This window comes from Cottoperca gobio, chromosome 22, assembly GCF_900634415.1.
Source record: "Cottoperca gobio chromosome 22, fCotGob3.1, whole genome shotgun sequence".
NCBI lineage: Eukaryota > Metazoa > Chordata > Actinopteri > Perciformes > Bovichtidae > Cottoperca > Cottoperca gobio.
This window is the reverse complement of record NC_041376.1, coordinates 4,541,891-4,566,603: the sequence shown is the minus strand read 5'-3', so window position 1 is coordinate 4,566,603 and position 24,713 is coordinate 4,541,891. Positions and strand designations below refer to the sequence as shown.

The window sequence follows — 24,713 nt, the reverse complement described above, 5'->3', positions numbered from 1 at the left end:
CAGTGTGCGGGCTGATCCCTCAAAGACTTGTTTACATTGCCTGAAGTGCTCACTATGTTTACGGGAGCATGGGTTTAAGAGAACTTAAAAGGACATAATTTAAGAAACTCTCCAACTGCTTGAAGCAATAAATGCCATCAAGAAAGTAATAGGCTGAATTAACGACTACATTAATGTCAAATTATGACAAATGAGTGTTAACTTGCAAAGAAAAAGCTTTTCCTTTCTTTATACTGCCTAGCCTTGATTTCTTTTGTTTCAAGCTAATTACAGTATCGTAGGTGTGTTTTACTTTGCTGTAACAATTACCCGTTGAACAAAAAGTCGTGTTTCTGACAAAAGCCGGCCTCCAGTGAACCAAGTCTGCACCTTTTTATGATGTATTCTTTCTCCCTGCCATCCCATAAAAAGGTACGGTGACTTAAAATAATTGGGGTTAAATTGAAGTTTGGTGCTTTCTGTTATGGGGATCCAACCTATTACCCTCCTGTCACACTCCAGGTTTACTTTGTGTCCGTTGTTTTGTGGGCATTTGAATCATTTTTAATTAGTTTGAGAACAGGCTAAATTAAGATATCAACTGAACAGATGAAAGCGTTTAGCTGGGTTACCTAAAGGACACGGCTGGAGTAATTCTATATCTTCATATTGTAAATTAATCCCATGTAAACCGATGTGTTAGTCTGTCTCTGAAATACTTCCTGACACAAAATCTGATCTACAGTCATTCCTACTGAAGACATACATCTTTAAAAGCGTGTCAAACTGCCATGGTTACAGTACTGTCTCCACCACCTAATACTAAGCCTCGTTGCTCTCTGAGAAAGAACAATGTTATTAAAAAACCTTTATTAAATGTTGAATTACTTTATGAGATCAATCAGCAGCCCAAATCGCTTTATCTCTCAACTAATCTCCTCTTTCAATCTCTGCTTTTTACAGCGTCTCCTCACCCAAACCATGTGGGGCGAGCATGTCTAAAGCTGAAGGTGTATGTCAGACCTCCAGGTAAGTCACGCTTACAGCTACACACACACACACACACACACACACACACACACATGCACACACACACGCACGCGCAAAGGTCCAGATTGGCTATCAAAGTAAAATTAGGGGGAATAAGAGGTCTGATAGAATGCCCCGGCAACACTCTCTGCTCTGATTCACAGACCAGCCAGGCAACACTTTAACACCTTTACACACACAGACACACACACACACACACTCACACTCACACACACACACACACACAGAAAACACACATTCTGACACGTTCACACATACAAGCACACACAAGTGTGCACAGGCGCATGCACACAGGCACAAAGTGGCATACGCACTTCACATCACATCACATCACATCACACTGGGTGTGAGGGAGACCTTCTGTCCTTGTAGAGAGAGAACAGGCTGAAAGTGCTCTGCAAAAATGTTAGCAAGGCTCCGCATCACTCTGCCGGCTGGATTTGCTCATAAGAAACAAGAGAACAATCTAATAATAAACTCATCGCATACTGTAGAAGTCTAATCTAATAATATATTTCTTAATAAAAATCCCCTTATGTATCAGCCTTGTGGTAAAAGATGAAGCATGACTCGCTCGCCGCATAATCCAGATTTATTTTTCAAACAGCACGGAGCCTGATAAGATAGACTCCTTTTGAAAATAGCTCTCTCGTACTGTAGATTGGCGTAGACAGAACCCGGCGCTCACACAAGTGCGCGGCGTTGGCCTATGATAGTGCCGTTTAAAAATAACTCAACAGAAGATCAGCATACATAGGGAGCAGATTGCGGCAGGCATATCCACTTACACCTGCGGTATCTTAAAAACTCTACCTGTATGACTTTTCAAAGGCGGATTCTACCTCATGGGTTTTCAACCTAAGCCTGACTAAAGAATCAAACCTGGGTAGTAACACGTCTCCCTGGATAATGACACGGCTTTGAAGATCTGCGTAAAAGGATGAGAGTCGGCCTTCGCACCTTTCCAGACTCAGATCATTCCGTCTTTCGCTCAGGGGGGAAAGGAAATTCTCTTCTCCTCCATAATTACTTAAACAACATACGTTCTTTTATTCTGTCATTTCTGCAGCTTCTCTTTGAGATTCTGCCTTTTTTTTTTTGTGCTCTTAAAGTAATCTGTCTGACATGCAACTTCCATCTCATCTGTGAAATATTGTCACTAGCAGAGCTGTGAGCGGTTGCACATGTGTGTGAGTGGATGTGTGTATTTGTGTGTGTGTGTGTGTGTGTGTGTGTGTGTGTGTGTGTGTGTGTGTTAGCTGCTCCAGATTCCGAGTCTCTGTGATTAAACTGTAATTAGGTTGGTTAAACCCCCTGCAGAGCTCAGTCGCTGTCGTCTTTTCCTCCTCCCTCTTTCCTCATCCCTCTCCGCCGTCTTCTCTCTGCCTTTCCTTGGCTTTTGAACGGAGAGAGATTTGTGATTTGTCACTCCATTTCCACATTTTTCCCCCACAATAGTCCCACTTGGCTACCCTTTGTTTTTCTATAAATCCACTCCCTCCTCCATTCACTTTGTTTTAGGTTGTCTTGTCTTTGTGTCTGTCTGCGTGTCCCTTTCAGATCAGATGTTTTGTCGTTTCTCTCTTTTGTTTTCGTTTCAGATGGGTCGGGATATGATTCTCCGGAGCCCTTCCTGACTGATGGAGGTCCGTGCTGGAGGCCAGGGTCCATGGCCCTGTTAGCTGTTCTGACCTCACTGCTCCTGGGACTCTTCTCCTGGCTGTGACCCCTCTCCCCCTCCTCCTGGAGCTCCCACCCAGGGTCGCTGGGCTGGGCTGGCTGTCCCTCTAAATCCACCATCCCTCAGGGAAGCCCTCTGTCTCCGCCCCATCCCCTCCCCCTCAGGCCCTCCCATCCTCCCCCTTCCCCTCCCACCTCCACCTCTATACGACCACCAACCACCCCCACTGCCAGCCCCCTCCATGGCCCAGCCACGGACACCGTTCCCAGGCCTGGCTGAGAGGGTTGGGTATCGAGCTGTCTGGGAAGCTGCGCTTCATCCCTGATCCCTGAATTCTGGGTGGAACAGCACCTCTCAGCTGAAAAACACAAGGGAAATGTCTCTGCACTCATATCAGGGGGTCCTTTTGATTTGTCTATTGACTCTTGGCCACTGATGGGGTAGATGTAGCTGCGGCTATGATTAAACTTGTCGTTCCAGTGCAATTCCTATCATCCAATCACGGCAGGATGCATTAAGCGATAGGCCTGGATGCACAAAAATTGGATTTTTCTCACATTGCTATCCCATCGTCAAACCAAGAATTGGAAGTGGCCAAGCTTGCATTGTAATTGGAATCCTATACTACCTGGACCAGTTCCAACTGCAGCGAGAATAAGAGCAAACGTGTAGAGATGGAGAGGAGAAAAGTGACCCGGCCTGTGCAGAAAAGAAAGATAAAACAATGCAGGGGTCAGAGTTGAATTAATACGGCCATATGGGAAATGTAATGGTATATGTGTTGATATTTTCAGACTCGGTGTAGATTTACAGCAACGTGATATGAAAATCATACAGTTTGATTTTTTTTATGAGAAGCTAAGATATCACTTCATATTGACAAGTATAATCATAGCCTGTTTCGGTGGGATGGGGGGGGGGTGTAGTTCTGGGTGGGTTGGGTGAGGTGTATATTTTCAGGTGGGATGTGTTCTGTCTTATTCATGTTTCTAAACAAAGCATTTATCACAGCCTGGCCAGCACGGGCGTCTTCAGCACTGTCTAATGTCGATTGGGTCGGGTGACTTTTGGAACCATGACTTTCTCATGTATGAATGTACCACTGGTCACCCACCTCTTTGTCTTTCTGTATTATTATGACTGTGGTCACTTACAGTACCTTTTTCTCGGACTGGCATGGGATGAACGGCTCTGGGATTTTTGATGGTGGGGCGGGCAGGAGGAGAGTGAAGTAAGGACGAACAGGTGACAAAAGGAGGGCGACACTCAAGTTGCATGACCACTGTGAAACCTTCAGATCAATCTTGTTTGTAATGATGATATATTTTTTCATGGGGAAAATCAGAAACACCCTGCTACCGCTCTCGTGCTCTCCCTGACACTTTTTCAGACATCAAAAAAGGAAAATTCAGCCTCTCTCCTCACACGGTTTCTCCTGTCTGGCTTTCGCTCGTTGATGGATTAGCTTGGGCGGGAGATAAATGGACCCACAGGGTGAAACTGACTGGAAATCAGCCCTCGGAGCCCAGGCTGGATCGCAATGGACTTAAATACTGACTGAAGCTGGTCCTGGGTCTGAGGGTTAAACCAATAAGGGAAGCGCATAGACTGTGGCAAATGAGGCGAAGTGTGTGTGTGTGTGTGTGTGTGTGGTAGCATCACAAAAACACACATGCGCATGCACACACACACACACACATATACATGCACAAAAACACAGTCTTTGATAACGGGACGGTTCCTCTGAGATTTTGGAAACATTCATGGACATGACTATAAAGGGAACGGCACAAAAAAAAAGAGGGAGGAGGGAGAGAAAGTGTGTGTGTATCATGGGACTGAGACTTCTTTCATGTTGGGAAGTGAACATAATGAGTAAGCACTGTGAACACACACATACATACACACATGACGACCAGTGTACAGATACACACACACACACACACACACACACACACACACAGACATATGTAGAAAAGCACATGCAGATCTAGACATTTTACAAAGACATGGCATGCACATACACACATGTACAAAGACACACACACACACACACACACACACACACACACACTCAAGAAACACAAACAAGGGGAAGCACTTCCTTCCCTGTTTCATCTTATTTTTGTAGCATTTAAAATCACTGTTAATTACTCCTGTGTGGGATGCAGTGATGGGGTATAGCCTGTGGAAGATTAAAAAAATGTGTTCTCTCTTCTTCTATTCCACTGATGCTGTCCTTCTATCGTTCTTCTTCTCTGGTTTGTGATCCATGGTTGGTAGTGGTAGGATGCCTCCAGGTCTGAGCGTCATGTATGAGTTTGTCTCCTTTTCTGTTTGTGGTGTTTTTGTGGGAGCTGACCTCAGTCATTAAAGTCAGTCAGTCAAAAGTAAACACAAAAGTCAGAGCAAGGAGAGAAACACACAAATAAAGATTGTCTTTTTGTCTACTCGAAAAATAAGCCAAGTGAGTGGAATTTCTTCAGTGGAAATGTGAATTAATTTTCATTTGATTGGTTTTTGTTTTCCTTCCCCAAAGGGCAGATGATTGTATTCATGTATTAGAATTCACCTTGGTCTTATTTTTCTCACTCTATCTTCCTCTGACGTCAAAGTGTTGGGATGGTGAGCGTTGAGCTCTGCCAGTCAAAGCATGAAATTATTCAGATGAAATCACCCTTTCCAATCTTCAGCTGTTTCTCCCTCAGTGATGTGACAGCTAATCTGAACTGCTGACAACATGGAGGCTGAATAGCTTGATAACCTTTCCTCTCTCGTTTCCATCAGTGTGGCCTTCCAGTGATGGAACGTAACCACGTGCATTTACTCAAGTACTGTACATGTGTACAACTTTGGATGTACGTGTACTTTACTTGAGTACTTCTATGTTCTGCTACTTTATTCTTCTGCTTCATTATCGAGGAAAACATTTTCACATATACTTTTTACACAACTAAATGTAGCTACTAGTTACTTTTCAGATTTGACTAATAAAAACACATGATGGGAGCGTCCCTGTAGCGCCACGCCAAGTGCAACGTCCCTGGTTCGATTCCGGCAATGCGACCAATGTTGCACGTCTTACGCATCTCTTTCTCTCTGTCGCTCCACATTTCCAGTCTGACTCTCACTTTCATCTGTCCAATAAATACAAAAAAATGCCCCAAAAGTGCCCCATTGGGGCTTGTATGGGCCAGTGTTAGCTTGAAACATTTATCATCCCTGTTTTAAAAGCGTTATTTGAAACCACTGACTCACCTCTTTTGGCCACGTGGTGCAAAAAGAATATCAGAAACGTTGTTTTGAGGGAAAACTGAGGTGCATGAATAATGGATGAGCCATGGCCTGCCATGTTTGGCCCTCCTCTGCAAAGCTGGCTAATGGCTATCGATGTCTCTGGTTTCCATCAAATTGCTTCGTATGAGAGCTCAATTCAAACGGAGGTAGAGTAGATTCCAGTGAAAAGGAGATGAGGGAATGAAATTATCTGTTAATATTGAAACGCATGCTTGGTCAGCCAATTCTTTGTCGTGACAAGTATCAGGTACCAGCGGAATTAGCCTAACGTACAATTAAGCCCGATCAAGCAAGGCCTCGAAACCTTCCCATGTCTCAATCCTTGTGAGAGGAAAGATGGATGTGTGAGACCACTGGAACAGAGCCAGAATTGAACAGATGTGCTCCTTGAAATCATGGGAAACTAGTGTTCTGGGCTATGTCACTGACACACATGCACATACACACACTAATACATCCCACTGTATTCCCTTCTAGATCTTATTAATCACTTGATTATTTCTGCTATTTTCATTGGCTGGCGTACACGTGGGGGAATAATTGGCGAGAATAAATTTGGCCTATATGATGTTGGCTTTGGCAACAACCAAAAAGAAAAGCCAGGAAATACAGATGGCGACCCTTCCATTCTTTTCCTCTCTTCATCTCTTCCTCTGTTGATTTCTTGCTCTCACTGACACAATATCAGGCTATAGGCTAATCTTTTCTCCTCTCTCCCCTGTACTTTTGTCTCTTCGTATTCAACTAACTGGCATGATTTAGGAATTATGGAATTAGGGCAGAGCTCCCGTCTCTATTAATGAGGAACGGCATGATGAAAGAGCTTGATCCTGAACGTGCCATCTGTAGTCACTATTACACATTCACTTAATCTGTCTCTCTTTCTCTCACCACTCTCTATTCTTTCTCTTCCCTCCTTCCTTTCTCTCTCACTTTGTCTCACACACACACACACACACACATCCATCGTCAAACACGCTCACATTATAATTGTAATTACAGAGGAAATACTAATTCTTAGCTCTTCAAGCACTGTTGGATGTGGCGTGAAATGGTGAAAATCGCACAGCAGGAAAGTTAACTATGGACCACACATTCATGCATAGGCACACACTCACAGGAGCCCAGATGGACCATGTGTTATTGCTGAATAATGCATGCTATGTAGACTCTATAAAAGATACATGGGCAGAGAGAGCAGGGCACCATTCAGGCACCGTGACTAGTTCGGTGAGGGCAGCTCCTAAGCATCCCTTGTCCAACTTTGGAGTTGTTACAAAATGTTCAGCTTGCAGGTATTTAGCTGTAGGTGACCCAACAGCGAAAATATTTAGCTGCAGTTAGAGAGGGGGGAAAAACACTTTGGCTTTTAGACATTGTCAGTTGATATGTTGGCTGGCACTCTGCCCAGTGTCTTTGCAGTCACCTTGAACGGGCTTTTGTGGTTTAAACCATAAAACTTGGGGAATTATACAGCAGATTCAATGCTAGAGGCTCATATTTCAGAGCGTCTCTCAGAAACACTATGAAAAATATTCAGCAGTCTGTCTTCATGTAATATACCGAGATGGGGGTGGGTGGGGGGGAGGTCTGGGTGAAGGGTAAATGCTGCACTCATGTGGGGAAAATGAGCAGCGCCTCTTTTTCTCTGGAGTCATATGACAGGACATGCGCACGATCATGTGCTGCGTTCACGGGCTAATAGAAAAGTACAGTTTGAAATGCAACTGCTCAAACAAAATCGGTCATGTCATCAAAAAAAAAAGCAGAATAAAAAAAAATCCTAACTAATCTGGTAGCCAAAACGCATTATGAATTTTACATAAAATAACATATACATATTAGCTAATTATTTTCTTACCAAGCAATACAATCACATTTGTATTCTGCTTCATGGCTCCCACTCCATCTGCAGTGATGGAAAGTAATCAAATGCATTAACTCAAATAGCCTGCTGTGACTTTCTACTTCCATTCTAGTGGGACAGTAAATAACATATTTATATATTTTTTTTTTAATTAGCCCCATCTTCACCAGCTGTGACAATAAAGTGATACATCAATAATGACAATCGGATATTATAATATACATTATTCTCAAATGGGCCATTCTGCATAATTAGTTCTTTAACTTTTTTACTAGCCTACTTTTGTCCTTTTAAGTATAATTTTTACTTGTAGTAGAGCATTTCTACACTTTGATATTGCTGCTTTTAACTAATCTGAGAATTTAGCATACTGCTTCCGAGTTTCTAAAAAGTAGTTAACTCTGGAATCGCGATTTTTCCGACAGCACTTAAAGGCACCACACGGCACACTTCGGCCAGACGTTGTTGAATCCACTGAAAGAATCCAGAAGTTACCAGGACCAAGTTCACGCACCTTAAAGAAGGAGGAGTGACGAGCTCGTTTTTAACCAGAAGGAGGGTTAACTGTAAGTATTAACTCCCTAGATAAGTATCTCTCTCCCATTTCCCTTTAAACATAGTTGTTTGAGTTGTGGCGCGAGGTAACTTTAGTTGACAGGAAAGCGGAACTAGCTCACTAGCAAGCTAGCAGCACATTAGCTGGTTTAACGAGTTGTCCGCGGATCCTACCTTGTTTACGATCCTTACAACGCTACAGAACCTTTTACAAACAATGTAAGGACACTTTTATCTGTTTGGGCTGATAATTCTACATATCCATGTACGTTTCCAACTCTTACAGTGAGTTAAAAGTGTTATTTTGGGTAGTTTACAGCCACAACTTTGGTGTTTTGCGTGTTTTTTTCTAACGTTCACTTTTGTCATTCAGCCTTAAGTCACCTGTTTATCAAGTGACCCTCGTTAAGTACTCAGCACTTTATTCCTCTGCTTTTGAGCTAACCAAGGTCAGGTATGTGTGTGGATACAGCATTACGGAAATGATTAACAATATGTGATGACAAATATGATTGGCAGCTGTTGTTTAAACTTGTTTTATTATCCTACAAATCATGCTGTAAAAGTAATACAAGGACATGGGTTGTGTGTGTGTGTACAGTATGATGTCATTGCCCTTCTCTCTGTTTGTTATGGTACGTGACGTTAGGTCAGTATTATCAGTCAACCACCCTGCCCAAAATATTTCACACTTATCCAAAATAAATGCTTTAAGGACTTGATGTAGGAGCAATTGTTTAAAAAATAGCCTTTATGTTTGAATGAAAAAGATCAAGCAGGAGGATATGATTTGGGATGGAAGTAAGAAACTGTGTGTGTGTGTGTGTGTGTGTGTGTGTGTGTGTGTGTGTGTGTGTGTGTGTGTGTGTGTGTGTGTGTGGTGCGCAGTCAGATCTTGAAGAACAGGTTTGGGTTGAAGAACAAGAAAAGAGTTTCCCTGTTGGAGCTATTGTGTTAAGACGCTGGCTGTTGGTGCTGTGACTAAACTGCACCATGAATGGGTACGTCCTTTTAGGCTTGTTAAATGATTACTCTTGTGGTGTTATCCGGTGTGAGGTGTACAAATATATATATATATAGGGCTTACTGTTGTGATGATGGGGCTCAAATTGCACAGAGAATAAGCAAATCTAGTATTCACCCATGTGTGCCGTGGGTGTAACCTTCTCGTCACTTTTTCATGAGGATAAATCAATATTCAGCGATATAGAGGCTAATTTTAGTGTTGACATGTTCATCTTCTGTTGTTGTGGCTTGGTATTTCAAAAGAGAGCACTATGTGTGAAGTCCTCCTTCAGTGCTTTAGTCGTAAACTCTCATCAATACCTTGCCAAGTCCAATAATCGGTTAGAAAAAGCAGTGAAGCCTGTGTGAACCAAGTGCCCTCTTTCCAAAAAAAATATTCGGAGTCAACAACATTATATCCTGTGAACTGTCTGCCAAGTAGACTATCTATTTTCCCTGTCTTTTTTATCTCAGGATGTTTAGTTGCTGCAGGTTTGAAAAGGAACTCAAAGTTCAGGGATTATTTGGAAAAACAAGCAAATGCTACTTGAACTTTAAAGGAAGAGAGGGTGACCGGAGAGGACGCAAAGGAAAAGGGGAATAAAGCTGTTTCCTGACTCTTGATATCTTTGGGTTTATGGCTAACTAGCTCTGTGCTTAAAAGTGCAGTGTTTCTGCATCCCAAAAAACAAGCTGTAGTTGTTTCTTATGATGATCTTTATCTCATGATGCCATTGCACTAGTTTTTTTTCAGTGCACCCTGTGACGCTGGGCTGCAGGAAGGTTACTTGTTTGCCAAATCCGATATATAGTTTGGATTGGATCTGCTAAACAGTTGTGCAAGGTAGCCTAGCTCATGTTGTGATCCGACTGCGTCTCCAAATGGATTAAAACGAAGTGAGGCCGCACCTCTAGGTCAAGTTCTGTCTGCTTACACCTCTGTTTACTTGTATCCTTGAGAAACTATCATTTACAGCGTGTCCTGTGGAAAGTACTGTAGGGGATCCTCTATATTTCTCATATATGCTCCTGTTTGCCTCTTAACTTTTTGGACTATATAGGATTTTATGGCAGATCACTTTAAAGTACTTTCACAATTAGCTGATGGTGGGGCATTTCCTTTTTTTATAGGGATAATCATGACTACCCTCCCATGACTGAAGAGTCTAGTTCGCTTTCATGGTAGAAAATTGAGTCTGATTTCAACAGATTCTCACAATGTTGCTATTTTGTTCAATGCAAGGAGACTTCCTGATTTAGGATTACCTTATTTAGTTTGTTGTTGTTCAGTAAAAAGGATGTTTAATATTGTCCTATCTGTGATGCAATAAAAATGTGTTTCTTAACTAAATTTAAGCCAACACATTTCAAATCAAGAGTTATTGTATTGTAAAGTGTTTCCAGTATCTCTTAGTGCTATTTTAGGTGTTTTAAGCATATTTTCAGGGTTGTATCTGGACTACTTTGACCAGGATAATCGTGATAATCGTCCCATGCCTACCTCTAATGGGGGCATTTAATTCTGAACTACCTCTCTATTGTTATGCTTTGTCTGAACTTAAAGATAAACTGAAAGCAAAACGTTAACTTTCACAATAAGTTGCTCTTAGTGGCCAACCACAATAGGCACTTCCTGCTGCTGGTTCTCACTTCCTCTCAACATGCCCACCCTGCTGTTGTACATATTGTGCAAGCTCATGACATTTTAATTTTAATCTGAACGCAGACCCTGCATGGCGCCGTTAAATAAAGATGCAACTCAATTTGTCCTGTGTTTAGCTGTGGGAGTTCATGTCACAGGAAGTCGGATGAGATCAGTAGAAGCCTATAACCAAAGTATCTTTGCCTTTTTCTTTTTAACTGAAGCAGATTTTGTGATCCAGTAACTGACACTGACAGTCTTTTAACGTTGTGAAGCCAAAGTTACATTTGTTTTATAGTTATTTTTTATACATAGCAACAGTGTATTTGCAAACCTTCCAGCCAATTAAGTAAACAGATTGTATCACCACTGCTGTTACACAATCCCTCTTCAGTCCATAAAGATACTTGTGAGCATGTTGGCTCAGTCTCTGTGGTTGTGTAACTAATCACATTGTGGTAATATTGGTTTGCATTAAAAGAGTCCTATGATGCTATTGTATATGATATGTGATTATGTGTTAAGTTTTATTACACATGTGTTGTGTACAAGTGTATTTTGCTTTTGGTCTTGTATGATCATAGAATTTCTTTTTCCTATTGTAGCCAATAGGAAAGCTAGGTCTTTATGATGCATGATGCCCTCTGATATGACCTTTTGAAATTTGCCCCTCTTCCAGGCCGCAGAAAATCGAGCTCGGTGCCACGGGGGGAACCTCCAAACAAGACAGCAGCAAAATGGACGACATGACGGTGGAACAGATCACCATGAAGGCCAACGAAGTGACTGACGAGGTACTGAGTCACATGCGCACACATCCCTCTTTCTCTCTGAGGGAGCATGAAAGTGAAGTGATATTCTGCCCAAGATGTTTAATATCAAATGCCAAAACCGTGCAAGCTACAGACAGAAGACATGATGAAACTCTGAGTGTTTGAAACATCCGGAGCAAGCAGATGGACAGTGTTTAATGTAGCAGGAGTGTGTGTGTGTGGAAAGTGTGTCTTGGACGTTTTCTTTGAAAGAATTGCATATGTTGGTGCTAACTGATACGAGTCCAATTAATTGCTAGCATAAGCTACATTCAGACTGCAGGCTAAAGTGCATCAAGCCAGATTTGTTTTTGTGTGAACGGCGCAAATCGCAAGGAGTCTGATCTTTTCAATTGTAATGGTCTTAAATCAGATACAGGACTGACCTCAGTCTGAACAGTCCTATCGGAAATGAGAATTTTACGTCACTCTAGATCGACATTTATCACAATTCTGCGCTGGTGGAGGTCACTTGGTGAATACAGGTAGCGGCCATAGTGCCACAAAGAGCAGTCACTTCAGGACTGAGACTGATTCCCACTGGAATCTGTTATTGACCAATAAAAACATTTGGATCTGACCACTAAATCCGACTTGAGCGCTAAGCCTTGCAGTGTGAACCTAATGTAGCCTCAGTCGATGAGCTGAGCATGCAAAAATATGAGATGTCTACAGGCAAGCTAACAATTCTATGTAATGGGAAGAATAAAGTTAATGAATGAGTAAATGAATAATAAATCAATCACTGGATCAAATGTATTTTCAGAGTTTCATCATGTAATATTTGATTTAACCATGAAAATAATCAGTATTGTGATGAAATGATGATTTGAAACTATGTTAAAAACATCAGTAGGGGAAACCAAATAATCCTGGGGTTGCTTAAATATTCAGTAGCATGGAAAGAGCAGAGGGTTGGTAATTAGATTCATTGTGTTCACAGTTGATTATTAAGCTGGCCATTAATGGGACGCGTGTGAGGCTTTACGCCTAATTTAGCCTTAGCCCCCGTTCCCATCTGATGTTTTGACAGTTTGAATTTTGTCAGCTATATCTGAGCGCTTGTTATTATCAAGGAGATAATTGTGTCATCAGAACTCCAGGGCATCGTATGATCAGCCGTCTGATTCAAACGTACTCTAGCTGTGCACGTCACCTTCCTGTACTTCTGACCGTACTAATTGTCTGTTTTCTTTTCTTGACTGCGTTGTTGTTTCTCTGTGTGCTTTCTGACTTAACCTGCCATTTTTCTCTTTCTCTCTCTCTCTCTTGCCTCCTTTTCGCTGCTGCCTGGTTGACTTAGCAGATCATAGAAGGGACAGGGCATGGGAGGGTCCTTCTGCTAATGCTACTTCACACCCTGGCTTTGGGTAACAACTCATACCTGTAACACTCGGAGCATGGGTGCATCAGGGCAACATAGGAATGTCTTATGATACGATTTTGTTTTAGGAAGTCTAGCACAAGCTGTGTTTTTATAATTTCAAGGCTGTTTCTCGTGTCAAGTAGTTAAAATGTCATCCACAATCTTCAACATTGTGTCAAAGCTATTGAAATGCTTTGTTTGTGTGCTACTTCCTAATCATTTGTGGTATATTGTAGCCAATAATACCCGCAGTGTGTTTTATGCTTTTTGTGGTAGAATAGTTTTTTAAACCTTGCATGTAGCTTGCTGGAACCTGCATGTACCTTGATTAACTGTACTTCCATTTAAGCCATTCCAAACAAATGATAAAAATACCACTTCATTGTCTGTATCTCAAAGTCTGTATTCCCAATCTGGGAAATTTGGCTAAAACGTCAATTTTGGGCTTAATTAGCCAAGTTCCAGGATTTTTAGGAGACATAACTTAATGTTTATCCAACCAAGTGATGTTCTGGCTCAGCCAACAAAAACCTGGCTGAGCCCAACACATCCATCTCGCCAATTCCTTGTTTGTCTGTTTCCCAACTCGCTGATTAATGTATTCAGAGCAAACATAACACGGAGAGAATGAGGAATCTGGTCCCCACTCTCTTGTTAACAGTTCATTAGTGACGGTAACAATGGAGTCATGCCCTGAGTCACTTCCGTGCTTTGCTCCTTTGGCTGCTCTGCTCGCTGTACAGCACTTGCTATTAATAGACACACAAAGGCGTAACTCACCTGAACTGACTGCATTCCACTTCAACCGTCTTGTCTCGGCGTGCACTTTTTGTCTGTATTTTTGCTGTAGATTAACTTTTGTGCCAGCTGTACCCATGTCACATGATCAGTGAGAGTTTAGACCAAGAATAACTATAGCTGTGTCCCAAGTACTAATTCTAAAGATGCTTTAGTGATGGTGTGTGTGTGTGTGTGTGTGTGTGTGTGTGTGTGTGTGTGTGTGTGTGAGATTCACCACTGAGGCAGAAACTAAAGAATATTTCTTTTTTTGTTGTTGAGCAATAAATTAAACTATATCAATAGTTATATAAAAATAATAAGAATAAATAGTTGTCAATTTCAGTTTTTAATTAATTGATGTAAAGAGGAGCTGCTCACCTCTTGGGGGAGGGGTGGGGGGGGGCTACTATTTTCTTGATTTTAATTGTTTGGTCTAATAAACGTCAAAATAATGGAAAACACAAATTCTAAGTGGACATTTTCAAATTGTTTTGTTTGAAAAAATATATTAGAAACTAGCAAATATTATTAAAAGTATATAAAGAAATAAATAATCAGCAATGTGGACAAAAGATAAAAGTTCTAAAGCTGAGAATTAAATTCAACAATGAACTAATTATTGAAATGGGTGAAATTATGTTTAAGCAAATCACAAGTGTCCGGATTTTCTGTTTGTTCTTATATGAGAGGAAACTTCTCTGGTGACTAAAAGCAAGTGACTGGATGTTGGATAAGTCACTGTTCTGATTAATTTCATTGTTTCCGTGATGGGGAAAGGGCACGGCGTGTTTCCCATCTTCTTCGATCACTTGCTCGGTCACACCCGGAGTTCTGTCCGGTCATTTAGTGAAGTGCTGCTGAAAAACTTCTAATACACATTTTTAATTGCACAGAACAGATCCGCCAGATGTTCTTCATCGTTCTTTCTGTGCTAATGTGTGTGTGTGTGTGTGTCTGATGCATAATTATAGCTAAATTATAATCTAGTATATTCTGTTATCCATGCAAAATGTCATTTGGAATAATGCACCACGAAAAACTAGTATTTGCTGTTAAATGTCATCAGCTGGTCATCTGGTGCCAAGTCTATAGAGTTTATATGTAATCTCACACACTGTAGGCTCGGTGGTGTTTTGATTATTGAAGTATTGGGTTTTGGTTGTTTATATTAAACTTGCTCACCCTTTTTTATTCACCAAAACCTGCTGTTTGTGCCCCCACAGTCCCTGGAAAGCACACGGAGGATGCTGCAGATGGCAGAGGAGGTAAGACTTTCACAGTTTGCTGCTGTTACTGACACAAAAGCACAATCTCATCTTGCATGGAGCTTTGTTTTGAGGAACAGAAAGTCGATCCATGTTGGGTCTATAACTGTCCCTTACCTAGATGATGATGATGATGATGATGATGATGATGATGATTAGGAAAAATGTTATAAATGACTTAGTCTTTGAATGCTTGAATAATTGTCTTAATTTGAGATTCTTACATTAAAGTCACAGTACGGTTATTGATGAACTTCTTTTTAATTATTTTAGCCTGCCGATATTCTAATTAACTCTGAAACGTATCCCTCCCTGATTTCTTTTCATTCTTTAAAGTGCATATCTGTGTGTAATCTTCTCATTGGTTGAATTTGTGAGACACTTTCTTTTTTCTTTGTTTTCAGAGCAAACAGACCGGCGTCAATACCATGGAGATGTTGGACCATCAAGGAGGTAGATGTACAACATGGACACTGAGTTCTGATGCGGATGCTTCACAAGCTGCACATATTGCTCAGATTACAATACTGCAAAGGTCTTTGCTTATCAAAGACCTTTTGATATGAGAACAGATTTGCTGTTTTGATTTTCTTTTTACAGAAACATTTATTTTTCAGTCGGGATTGTACTGTGGCTCAAGGATGTTCCTGCTGTAGAGACATTGAGAGGACAAAGATGTTTGACAAAGAAATGTTACAAGTAATTTCTGTAAGCGCTCAGAAACCGCGTAGTGTTTAGTAATTACGCTAATAAAGCTGTGTTTTTACACGAGCATCACAGAAGCAGTATAACCGCAGCACTTTCCTGAAGTGTGTGTGTGTGTGTGTGTGTGTGTGTGTGTGTGTGTGTGTGTGTGTGTGTGTGTGTGTGTGTGTGTGTGTGTGTGTGTGTGTGTGTGTGTGTGTGTGTGTGTGTGTGTGTGTGTGTGTGTGTGTGTGTGTGTGTGTGTGTGTGTGTGTGTGTGTGTGTGTGCCAGTGTGCCAGAATGATCATGGAAATAATCAGTTTCTGTGATGTGCATCCCAAAATATCGGTGTGCCAACAGTGTTCATTAATGGTCTTCAGTGTTTCTCAGGAAAAGTTATTTGTGCCAAATCTTTTCTCTTTTCTAACATTATGTATAAATGCTGTCTGAGATGCATTCTTTGTTTTAGAAATGTGCATTTATGATTAATTATTGGACTCTCTACATTATGTTGTTTTTTTGTTATCTTCATCCTTTTTTTTTGCCACCGCCGCTGTAACCCAGTTATTGACCCAATTTATGAATCTTCACCGGGATAATTAAAGTTTGATTGGATCTATTCTAAAAATGGATAAGTAAAGGTGATGCATGAAACAAAAGTGAACAATAAGAGAAACTCCCAAGTGTATAAAATGTACCTCGATACAGAAAAGGAGCGTCTGACATGTTGTGCCTGTGTGTTTCAGAGCAGCTGAGGCGTGTGGACGAGGGCATGGACCAAATCAACCAGGACATGAGACAGGCTGAGAAGAACCTGACTGACCTCTCCAAGTGTTGCGGCCTCTGTGTCTGCCCCTGTGACAGGTACACTGTACACTCAGAGCTGCTGAAGCCTCCAGAGAGTGTGTGTGTGGTGTGCGCTCTAACTTTTCTCTACTCTTTGTGTGCTGTGCTAGTATTTGTCATGATGATGTACGGAACAGCTATGTGACTGGTTTGTGATTTGAACTTCACAGCGACGACTATTAGCAATGTCTAAAACAAACGTACAAGGAAGCGGTGTGTACCGTTTGTCTTCACTTCTGCAATCTGGTTGCAGAAGTAAAAATCCCATTTCATTTCCTCCATAGAAAATGTTAGATGGCTCTTCTGCAGCTTGGTTACACATGAAACTCATGAAACAAGAGTTGACCAGCTGCGCTTAAAAAAAAAAGTCAAATGTACTGGCTTGTGTACATAAAAAAAAAAAAAGCTTCAGCTTAAAATTGTCCTGTGCTGCTAACAGCAGCTGGAATTTGAAAGATTATGGTGCTGATAAAAACTAATAATACAATCAGCAGCTTAAATTTATCCACTTTTGGATTCTGGGTCAAAAAACGTGTTGAGTTTCCATGCTCTGATTCTGTCCTCTGCCTGGAGCGTTCTGCTCGCAGACCATGCTCGTGGGTATTGTGGCATTTAGAGCCGTCCGCCATGCAAAACTAAAGTTGGTGGCATTTCATAAATCTACAGGATTATCTGTGAGTCTTGTGTTTCTATGTTTAGCAACACTGAGGATGTTGTTAAAGAAAACATTGAAATGGTAATACTAGGGGGGGGGGGGGGGGGGGGGGAATATTCCTGGAACCAGCAGCCTCTCCGTCTTCACATGCGACGTCTGTATCATCATGGGAGTGAACGCTTCCGTGACACAACTCTGATCCGTCAGGGTGATGTCACATGAACGCAGCATGGAGTACATATTGTGAGCATTCCCATTTGGTTTCTGAATGAGTAGAGGACGTGACAGTTACACACTTCTTATCATGTCAGGTGTGCTGCTCTGTGCCGAGCGTACTTTAAAGCCCTCTTCATCAAACCCAATTGGTGTGTGTGTGTGTGTGTGTGTGTGTGTGTGTGTGTGTGTGGTAAGATTATATCTGGTTCTAAACATGGATAAAAAAAATCTCCCCAAAAATGCTTTCACATTGGAGAAGAGGATTCCTTGATGAGTACCATAAGATAAGGTAGTGACTCTTTAACTTCCTCTCATGTGACCGTAGTAATGGCCGACTTGTAGCCTTTTAACCGTATTGCTTTTATTTAGAGGGACATGTGGTTGTATTTACGTTAACGTTCTTCCTGGTTTGTGTTGACGTTCCATTTTTCCTCCAGGGTGTCGTCTATTGAGCACGACTCAAAATACAAGCGTACCTGGGGTGTTAGAGGAGGTGACGGCGAACTCGACTCCAATGGCTCCAAAGTGGTCTCGAGGCAGCCCTCAGGCGTCCGCAATGGCCAGGCCGTCCAGGCGAACGACTCGGCGCCCTCGGGCCCGTACATCAAGAGGTAGGGGTCCCGGTCATGTCCTTAAGAATGTTTGACCATAATGTTGCCAGTAGCATCTGACGGCCTCTCTTCACATCTACAGGATAACCAACGACGCACGTGAGGATGAGATGGAGGACAATCTGAACGCAGTGGGCGGCATCATTGGCAACCTGAAAAATATGGCTACGGACATGGGCAACGAGATCGACAAGCAGAACAAACAGATTGACGGCATCAATGAGAAGGTAAGAATCTGACTTTAATGACATTTCAATAGCGTTGTCTTCTTACTCACGTTTCTCAAGTATATTTTCAATTTACTGGTTTACTTCCAAAAGTACTCGTCCTGAAATGTGTAGACTAAAGTGTGTTTGGGAGGATTACCTGAGCTTTCCTGACTAAATTATTAGTTCATATTAAATGTACTACACTAGTAGCATCACGGAGCAATGTTTGTCAAGCCGGGACCTGTTTTTGTTTGTATCATGTGCCCGCACGCATGCAAAACCGACCAGCATGCCTTCCCCCGTTTGCACGCTGCTGCATCGATGGACAATTGATTGCAAAGTCTTCTTCCTTTTATTGCATCCCTGTCAAACATGGATGTAAACAATTCAGCCTCAACGATACACACGATGAATCGGGAATGTAAAAGCACTTTATGAGGTTTTACATATTCTGTGCAACTTCCACTTCCTGTTTACATAGTCTGTGCAACTTCCACTTCCTAACATTAAAGTTACAGGTGCTCACTAAACTAAACCTGTTAAATGTATTTAATAAAGCATTTGCAAAGAGGATTTTGAGTCCAATTCCTTAATTTACATCCACAGTAACCACTTTCCATTTGTTTTTCTTCAGGCGGACATGAACAGGCTTCGCATTGATGAAGCGAACCAGAGAGCCAACAAGCTCATCGGCTAGAAGAGGAATGCTGCTTCTGCCAGTTTATAGCATGAGCCTCTGTCGCCACACCTACACACACACACACATACTGCATACTTGTGCACATGCACAAACACACACACACTCTTTGATATAGAAAAAAAGAAATTCAGTCAGGAAGAATATCTTTGCTTTATAGATTTTTATTAATTGGCCGCCACGTGTATTCATACTCATGCTAGACTTTGAGCATCAGAAAGTGCACCAACAGGAAGTGACTGCCGGCCTATCACTGCTGTTCTATACTAAATCTGCACCAGGCCTGTTGTATCATCTCAACATTCATTCAGGAAGGGAAGTAGAACAGGTCAGCTGATTTTTCTTTCTCTTAACGTTATATGAACTGTCTGTGCGTGTGTGTTTTGTATGGATGAGGTCATGGATCCATACTCATGATCTGTCTTTTTAGTGATTTATAAAGCAAACCATTAATGAATGCGTCCCCCCCCTGTTGGTCCCATCGTGACACAGCGAAATCTAGTTTAATCCTAAAACATTGACTTTGAAACAAATGCCTGTTACTCAAATTCGTATCGGTCCAGTGTGTAATTAATGTATCGTATCATGTGTACTACTTTGAAATAATGTGCTTATTTAATTATTCTTTATCAAGCAGTAATGACTTGTGAATAAAGTTTTTTTTTTTTTAACACTTTGTTCTCATTAAGCCGTTTCAGACGTAAAGGCTATTTCAAAAAAAAAAAATACAAAATGTTGTGCTTTGGAGTGAGTCACGGCAAAATCCTTTCATGCTGGAATTCAAAGCGCCTACCCCTGAATGATAGCAATTTAATGTTTTTAAAGTTTTCTGACTGATGTCAAGTCAAGGTTGTCGTAACTATTTTTGCGAGAAAGTTGCGAGGAGCTGAGCTGGCGTTGGAAATGTAATATATTTACGAGTAATTACTTGTCCTTCAAATGTGAAGGAGGGTCAGTGAGCATCATGAGACGCGTTCATCATTCTCGTTTATCTTATTATTATTATTATTATTATTATTATATGGTTGAATAGCAGATTCGTCATCAGTGGATCAACTGCTGTACGTCAGATTTGGTGTCTCTTGCCGTTTTTCTCTCAGAGTTGATGTAAATACTGAAACATATTGTAGCTGTTTATAATAATTGCCTATAGTCATTCTGTTAATCTAATTTTTCTGTCTTCCCTTCCTCCTGGCTAATAAAGATTTATAGCGCCCACGAGCAGATTGAACAGCCTATGCAGGGTTCCTACGCCAGTCTCGTAATATGCGGAAAATTAATTTCCTCAAGTCTGATAATTGCACACACTCGTCTGTAAACAAATGTTCGGTTCCGAAACACACGACTGTACGTAGTTTCAATCTGCTGTTATTCCTCACGTTGGCTCACTAGGTCTTCATTATGGCATATGCAGCAGTTTTGTCATGATGAAAACCCACCTAAAATAATCAAATTAAAGAAATTACTCCCGGGATTAAATTTAGAAATGGGAGACTGTGCGGGAACCTTGTCACTGCCTTTTATAGATGATCCATGGTTGCGTTGTAACAGCCACTGTATCACAAACTCCTGCATCTGTTATGTAAATAGCCCGTTTTTCACAGCACAACTGCAGTAAAAAATGATAATCTGATGATGGAAAGCATAATTTGTTTTGTCAAATCCGTAGCCAGGCTGAGAAATGACTGCTGGCAGCAGAAAGCAGAAGTATACATGTAAATGATGTTTAAGAGGAAAGCGTAGAAGTAAAATAATAAGTCCTGGCGGGCTTCTGTTAAGGCCTCGCTGTGGAGAATTGGCTAACGATAAAGTAATACAGTACGCTGGAAAATATCTCTCGTATGCATCTTCTGGTTTATTTGTTTTTGCAGAATGATGATGCTCGTGCTCTGCTGCAGGCGTACACCTATTGAGTTTGTAAAGATTGAAATGAACTGTTATTCAGGGCTTTGTGTTGCTATAAGTGTTCTTCGTCAGCCTGTTGTCAGCGGAGATCTAATTAGTGCAGCCTGAAGCTGAGTCGCTGTCTTCAGGCTGTTTGTTCATTGTTTCACCAACAGTTTGTTTTTGAATATGTCCACATGCAGCTCGTCTTATCTGAAATTAGCTTTGTTAACAGATAATGCCTTTTTTGTTTCACACCTGCCTCTGTTAAATTGTTTGTATTCAATAAATCTATTCTAAAAATTCATTTTATTACATCTTTTCAATGTGTTAACATGAATGAAATCGGTATTTATTAAAAAAACTTCAACTGGACAAAAGTATAAACTCAAATACATATAGTTTCAGGAGTTTATTTTAAAGTTTATTCTCTCAAAATGTATTTCTTGTCAACATTTTCTGGATATTTTACATAGCTAGAGAGTACAAAATGCAGATTAAAAACCACCGAACAGAAAAGGCAGATAGGAAGGAGTGTAGGATTAAACAAAGTGGAGGGAGGTGACAGGAAGTGTCAGAATCTGAGTTACTATAGTGACAGAGTACATGTGATGCAACAACAGGAGTTGGGAGTACTGGTACCAGTAGCGCAGGAGTGATGTTCTTCTGGCCCACACAGAAACATATGCTCCTTGTTTAGACGGCCACAAGAAGATCACATGTTGACGACTAATTTGACCCTTTTGTTGATCTAGACGGAGATCACGATGCTACCTTTATGTCCTCTTCCTCCTGACGTCCATCATGAGGTCACTTGAGTCGGATCACAGTTCAGGGACACGCAGTACAAAGGCAAGGCGGCAGTGGGAGAGTGCAATGTGACGAGAACATCTAGAAATGCAGTTCCAAATACTGTACATACTTTATATTCCCTGTATCGATTAGAATTTCTTATTCTATAATGGCTTTATTGTTGAAACGTACCAAATTTTCCACTTCCTTCTTCTCCTCCTCCTTTTTTACATTCATATTAAAAAGACACAGTCCCTCAGCTCCATACTGCTGCTGCAAGACCCTCACCTTCTTAGATATATAGAGCATGCCTGGTCCTGTTGTGTGGTTTGGAAGAGCAGTCAAGATTCATCCGACCCACAGCTTGTCCTAGACTTTGGCCGGTACTGTAAAACTTATTGTCTTTGATTTGACACAGAGGGGTGTTTCATAAAGTCAGATTAGGTTTTTCCTCTCACCGAGGTGACATTTGAAACGTCTCCTTCCAGACTAGCCTGTAGGTATTTAATCTGTAGGTCATTTCAGCATATGGAGGCTGTCTGTTGAGAACTTTAGTCTCTATAAATGCTATTTGCTAGCGCTTTCAAAGTTGTTAAACAGCATCTTATACATTTTTAGCGCCTATTAACCAAAGAAAGTTCACTTTACTTGCACAGGATTTGTGGTTTTGTTCATTTAAAAAAATAAATTTTAACTTAATTTATGAAACACCCCTCAGATATACGCTGACACGATACTATATTTCCATACGCGTGTCCCTACGAGCCAAAGTTGAAGACAAATAAGGCAGGTCAAGTTGCTCTTGACTGAAGGTTCAAGAATATCACAATAGCACCAAACTGATGTAAAACATACGTCATGCATCTGTAGATATATATACTGTATATGTATATATGTTAATGAATAGATAGAAATTTAGGGTTCAATACACGAGTGTTGAATATATTTCAAGTTCACAGAAATAACTACGACCGCCGCTCGGTTGAGAATACAACCCGACGAGATCCGTATTCAAAACTGACCGATCGTGGTCTCTCGACCGCTCGTACGTCATCAGTTACCAATTAAAAACCTCAACAGTCAAACTCTTCACAGTGCATAGAGCATTTAGTTTGCATGCCTGCAATTACACTTAGTGTGTGTGTGTGTGTGTGTGTGTGTGTGTGAGTGTGTGTTGCACTACACTACGCGTTGCTCATCACCAAAGTCCTTACGCCGCATTTACAAAGCTCTTTAAAGCCCGTTAAACTCACTCTGGTTCTAGAAGTAGCATTTAGTGCTCCAAATTCAAACAGCACAGTATTACAGTTCACAACCATTGTATAAGGCAGGTTATTAAAAGTACTCTTGAGTCTCTGTTCATTACAGGCCTTCGTATTGTACATGGCTATATCAAAGCGCAACACACTGAAAGCTAAAGAAAAGTGTTACAAACGTTCTTTGGTTGAGTGTAAAAGGAGCATTCCTGTGCTTTTAATTGAATTGCTTTGAATTTGTTTGAAAAGAACACAAAGAAAAATAAAGTGGACCTTTGCAACGACACACCGGCTTAAATACAGGCTTTAACCTCAACTACAATATTTATCTTCATTCTCGCTAAATAATATAAAAAGAAACCTAGTGATTAAAAAGCTGGCTTTGACTGATTGTACACAAATACTACTTTCTCTTTCCAGGTTGCCAAGGCAACATCCCCCCTCCCCCTCTCTCTCTCCTCCCAATGACCGTCTCATCCTCTTCTCACTTCTTCTTGGCAGAGCGACTGAACTTCTTCTCCTTTTCTTTTTTGGCAGAGCTGGGCTCAGGGAGGGCAGTTGAGGAGGAGGGAGGGGGCAGGCTGTGGGCTTTGGCCCCTGAGGGCCCCGACGCCTCCTCCGCTGCCAGAGGCTGAACGGCCTTCTCCATGGCCTGGCTCCAACGCTGGAGCTCGTCCTAAAATAAAATGTAAAAAACACACACGCACAGAGGTTTAGAGGCGAAGTGTACCTCCAGAGAAACTGTGTGTGTGTGTGTGTGTGTGTGTGTGTGTGTGTGTGTGTGTGTGTGTGTGTGTGTGTGTGTGTGTGTGTGTGTGACTGCTCCTTTACAGTACATCAGGTCAAAGGTTATAATCACGCGCCAAAGAACATTCAGTCTCGTGTGATTCGTGGAAAAACTTTGTTAAAAGTTATTGATTGTTTATTTCTGGATGGTTAAAAACTCACCTCGTCTTTATACTGGAACAAATATTCACTGCCGTCTCCGAGACTGAGAGGGGGGAGGGAACAGAAACAAAGTAAAGTAGTTTCCCCTGAAACTTTCAGTAATCTAAGCAACAAAGTTCTTCTCGTCTAACTCTCGGGCAGAGAGCGAACGAGCACATTTCCCTAAATGTTTGGACTCGTCCTTTATGGACTCGCGTTCTCACCGTAGTTTGAAGACGTGCTTCTTCTTCTTGTAGTTGGTGAGGATCTCCCAGCTGGCGTCGCTGAGGGACAAAGGGTTCTCCCCGTGATACGTCAACCCGTGGCCGAAGCTCTTGACATCCTTATAGGCCGAGAGCTGACCCGGCTTCAGCACAAAGTACAAGTTGTTCCACGACCTGAGAGGAAGAGGAGGGGTAGGATATGAAGGGCGTCAATATTGATGATTTCAGGAAGCTCATTTCCGGCGATGATGCAAAAATAAATTGTAATTAATCCTAATTACGAGCGCCACAACAACATCACAACTCCATTAAGACTTAATTCATTTAATTAGAAATGAGGAGAGCAGCTCACCGCTCTGTAAGTAGTGCTTTATATCAGCTGCTTCATCAACTTGCATCATCATCTACCCTC

At 41.4% G+C, this 24,713-nt stretch overlaps 3 protein-coding genes across 7 annotated transcripts in view; 2 read left to right on the top strand and 1 right to left on the bottom strand.

Annotated features, from left to right (window-relative positions):
- The window catches only part of efna2a (ephrin-A2a), a 65,687-nt gene extending 62,087 nt beyond the window's left edge, over positions 1-3,600 (top strand). For 2 of the 3 annotated variants that reach the window (XM_029460653.1, XM_029460657.1), the window contains exons 3-4: positions 943-1,008; positions 2,631-3,600. In XM_029460653.1, coding sequence (XP_029316513.1) covers positions 943-1,008; positions 2,631-2,755 — 191 coding nt within the window. In that variant the 3' untranslated portion in view covers positions 2,756-3,600. The remainder of the gene's footprint in view (positions 1-942; positions 1,009-2,630) is intronic. The other variant, XM_029460656.1, reaches the window with a different exon arrangement.
- Positions 3,601-8,303: 4,703 nt separating this feature from the next.
- On the top strand, positions 8,304-21,409 carry snap23.1 (synaptosome associated protein 23.1). Of its 3 annotated transcripts, XM_029460599.1 has the most exons (9): positions 8,314-8,440; positions 9,318-9,430; positions 11,756-11,870; positions 15,258-15,299; positions 15,704-15,752; positions 16,731-16,848; positions 18,139-18,312; positions 18,395-18,539; positions 19,156-21,409. In XM_029460599.1, the coding sequence occupies exons 2-9, from the start codon at positions 9,423-9,425 to the stop codon at positions 19,216-19,218; spliced, it is 714 nt and encodes a 237-aa protein (XP_029316459.1). In that variant the 5' UTR covers positions 8,314-8,440; positions 9,318-9,422; the 3' UTR covers positions 19,219-21,409. The 3 variants fall into 3 exon arrangements, with proteins under 3 accessions (XP_029316461.1, XP_029316459.1, XP_029316460.1); XM_029460601.1 differs by lacking the exon at positions 9,318-9,430 and having other exon boundaries at positions 8,304-8,440; XM_029460600.1 differs by lacking the exons at positions 8,314-8,440; positions 9,318-9,430 and adding an exon at positions 8,507-8,648.
- A 90-nt stretch (positions 21,410-21,499) lies between these two features.
- The window catches only part of sptb (spectrin, beta, erythrocytic), a 29,930-nt gene continuing 26,716 nt past the window's right edge, over positions 21,500-24,713 (bottom strand). Inside the window, exons 34-36 of the mRNA XM_029460596.1 lie at positions 24,302-24,475; positions 24,099-24,141; positions 21,500-23,826 (exon numbers count right to left, since the gene is read on the bottom strand). Of these exons, the coding sequence (XP_029316456.1) occupies positions 23,635-23,826; positions 24,099-24,141; positions 24,302-24,475 (409 nt within the window). The 3' untranslated portion in view covers positions 21,500-23,634. The remainder of the gene's footprint in view (positions 23,827-24,098; positions 24,142-24,301; positions 24,476-24,713) is intronic.

Excerpts from the sequence above, each read along its gene's own strand:
- snap23.1 (XM_029460599.1), top strand. Across the intron at positions 15,753-16,730 it reads GATGTTGGACCATCAAGGAG|AGCAGCTGAGGCGTGTGGAC; the intron begins GTAGATGTACAA and ends TGTGTGTTTCAG. Across the intron at positions 18,313-18,394 it reads TCGGGCCCGTACATCAAGAG|GATAACCAACGACGCACGTG; the intron begins GTAGGGGTCCCG and ends TCACATCTACAG.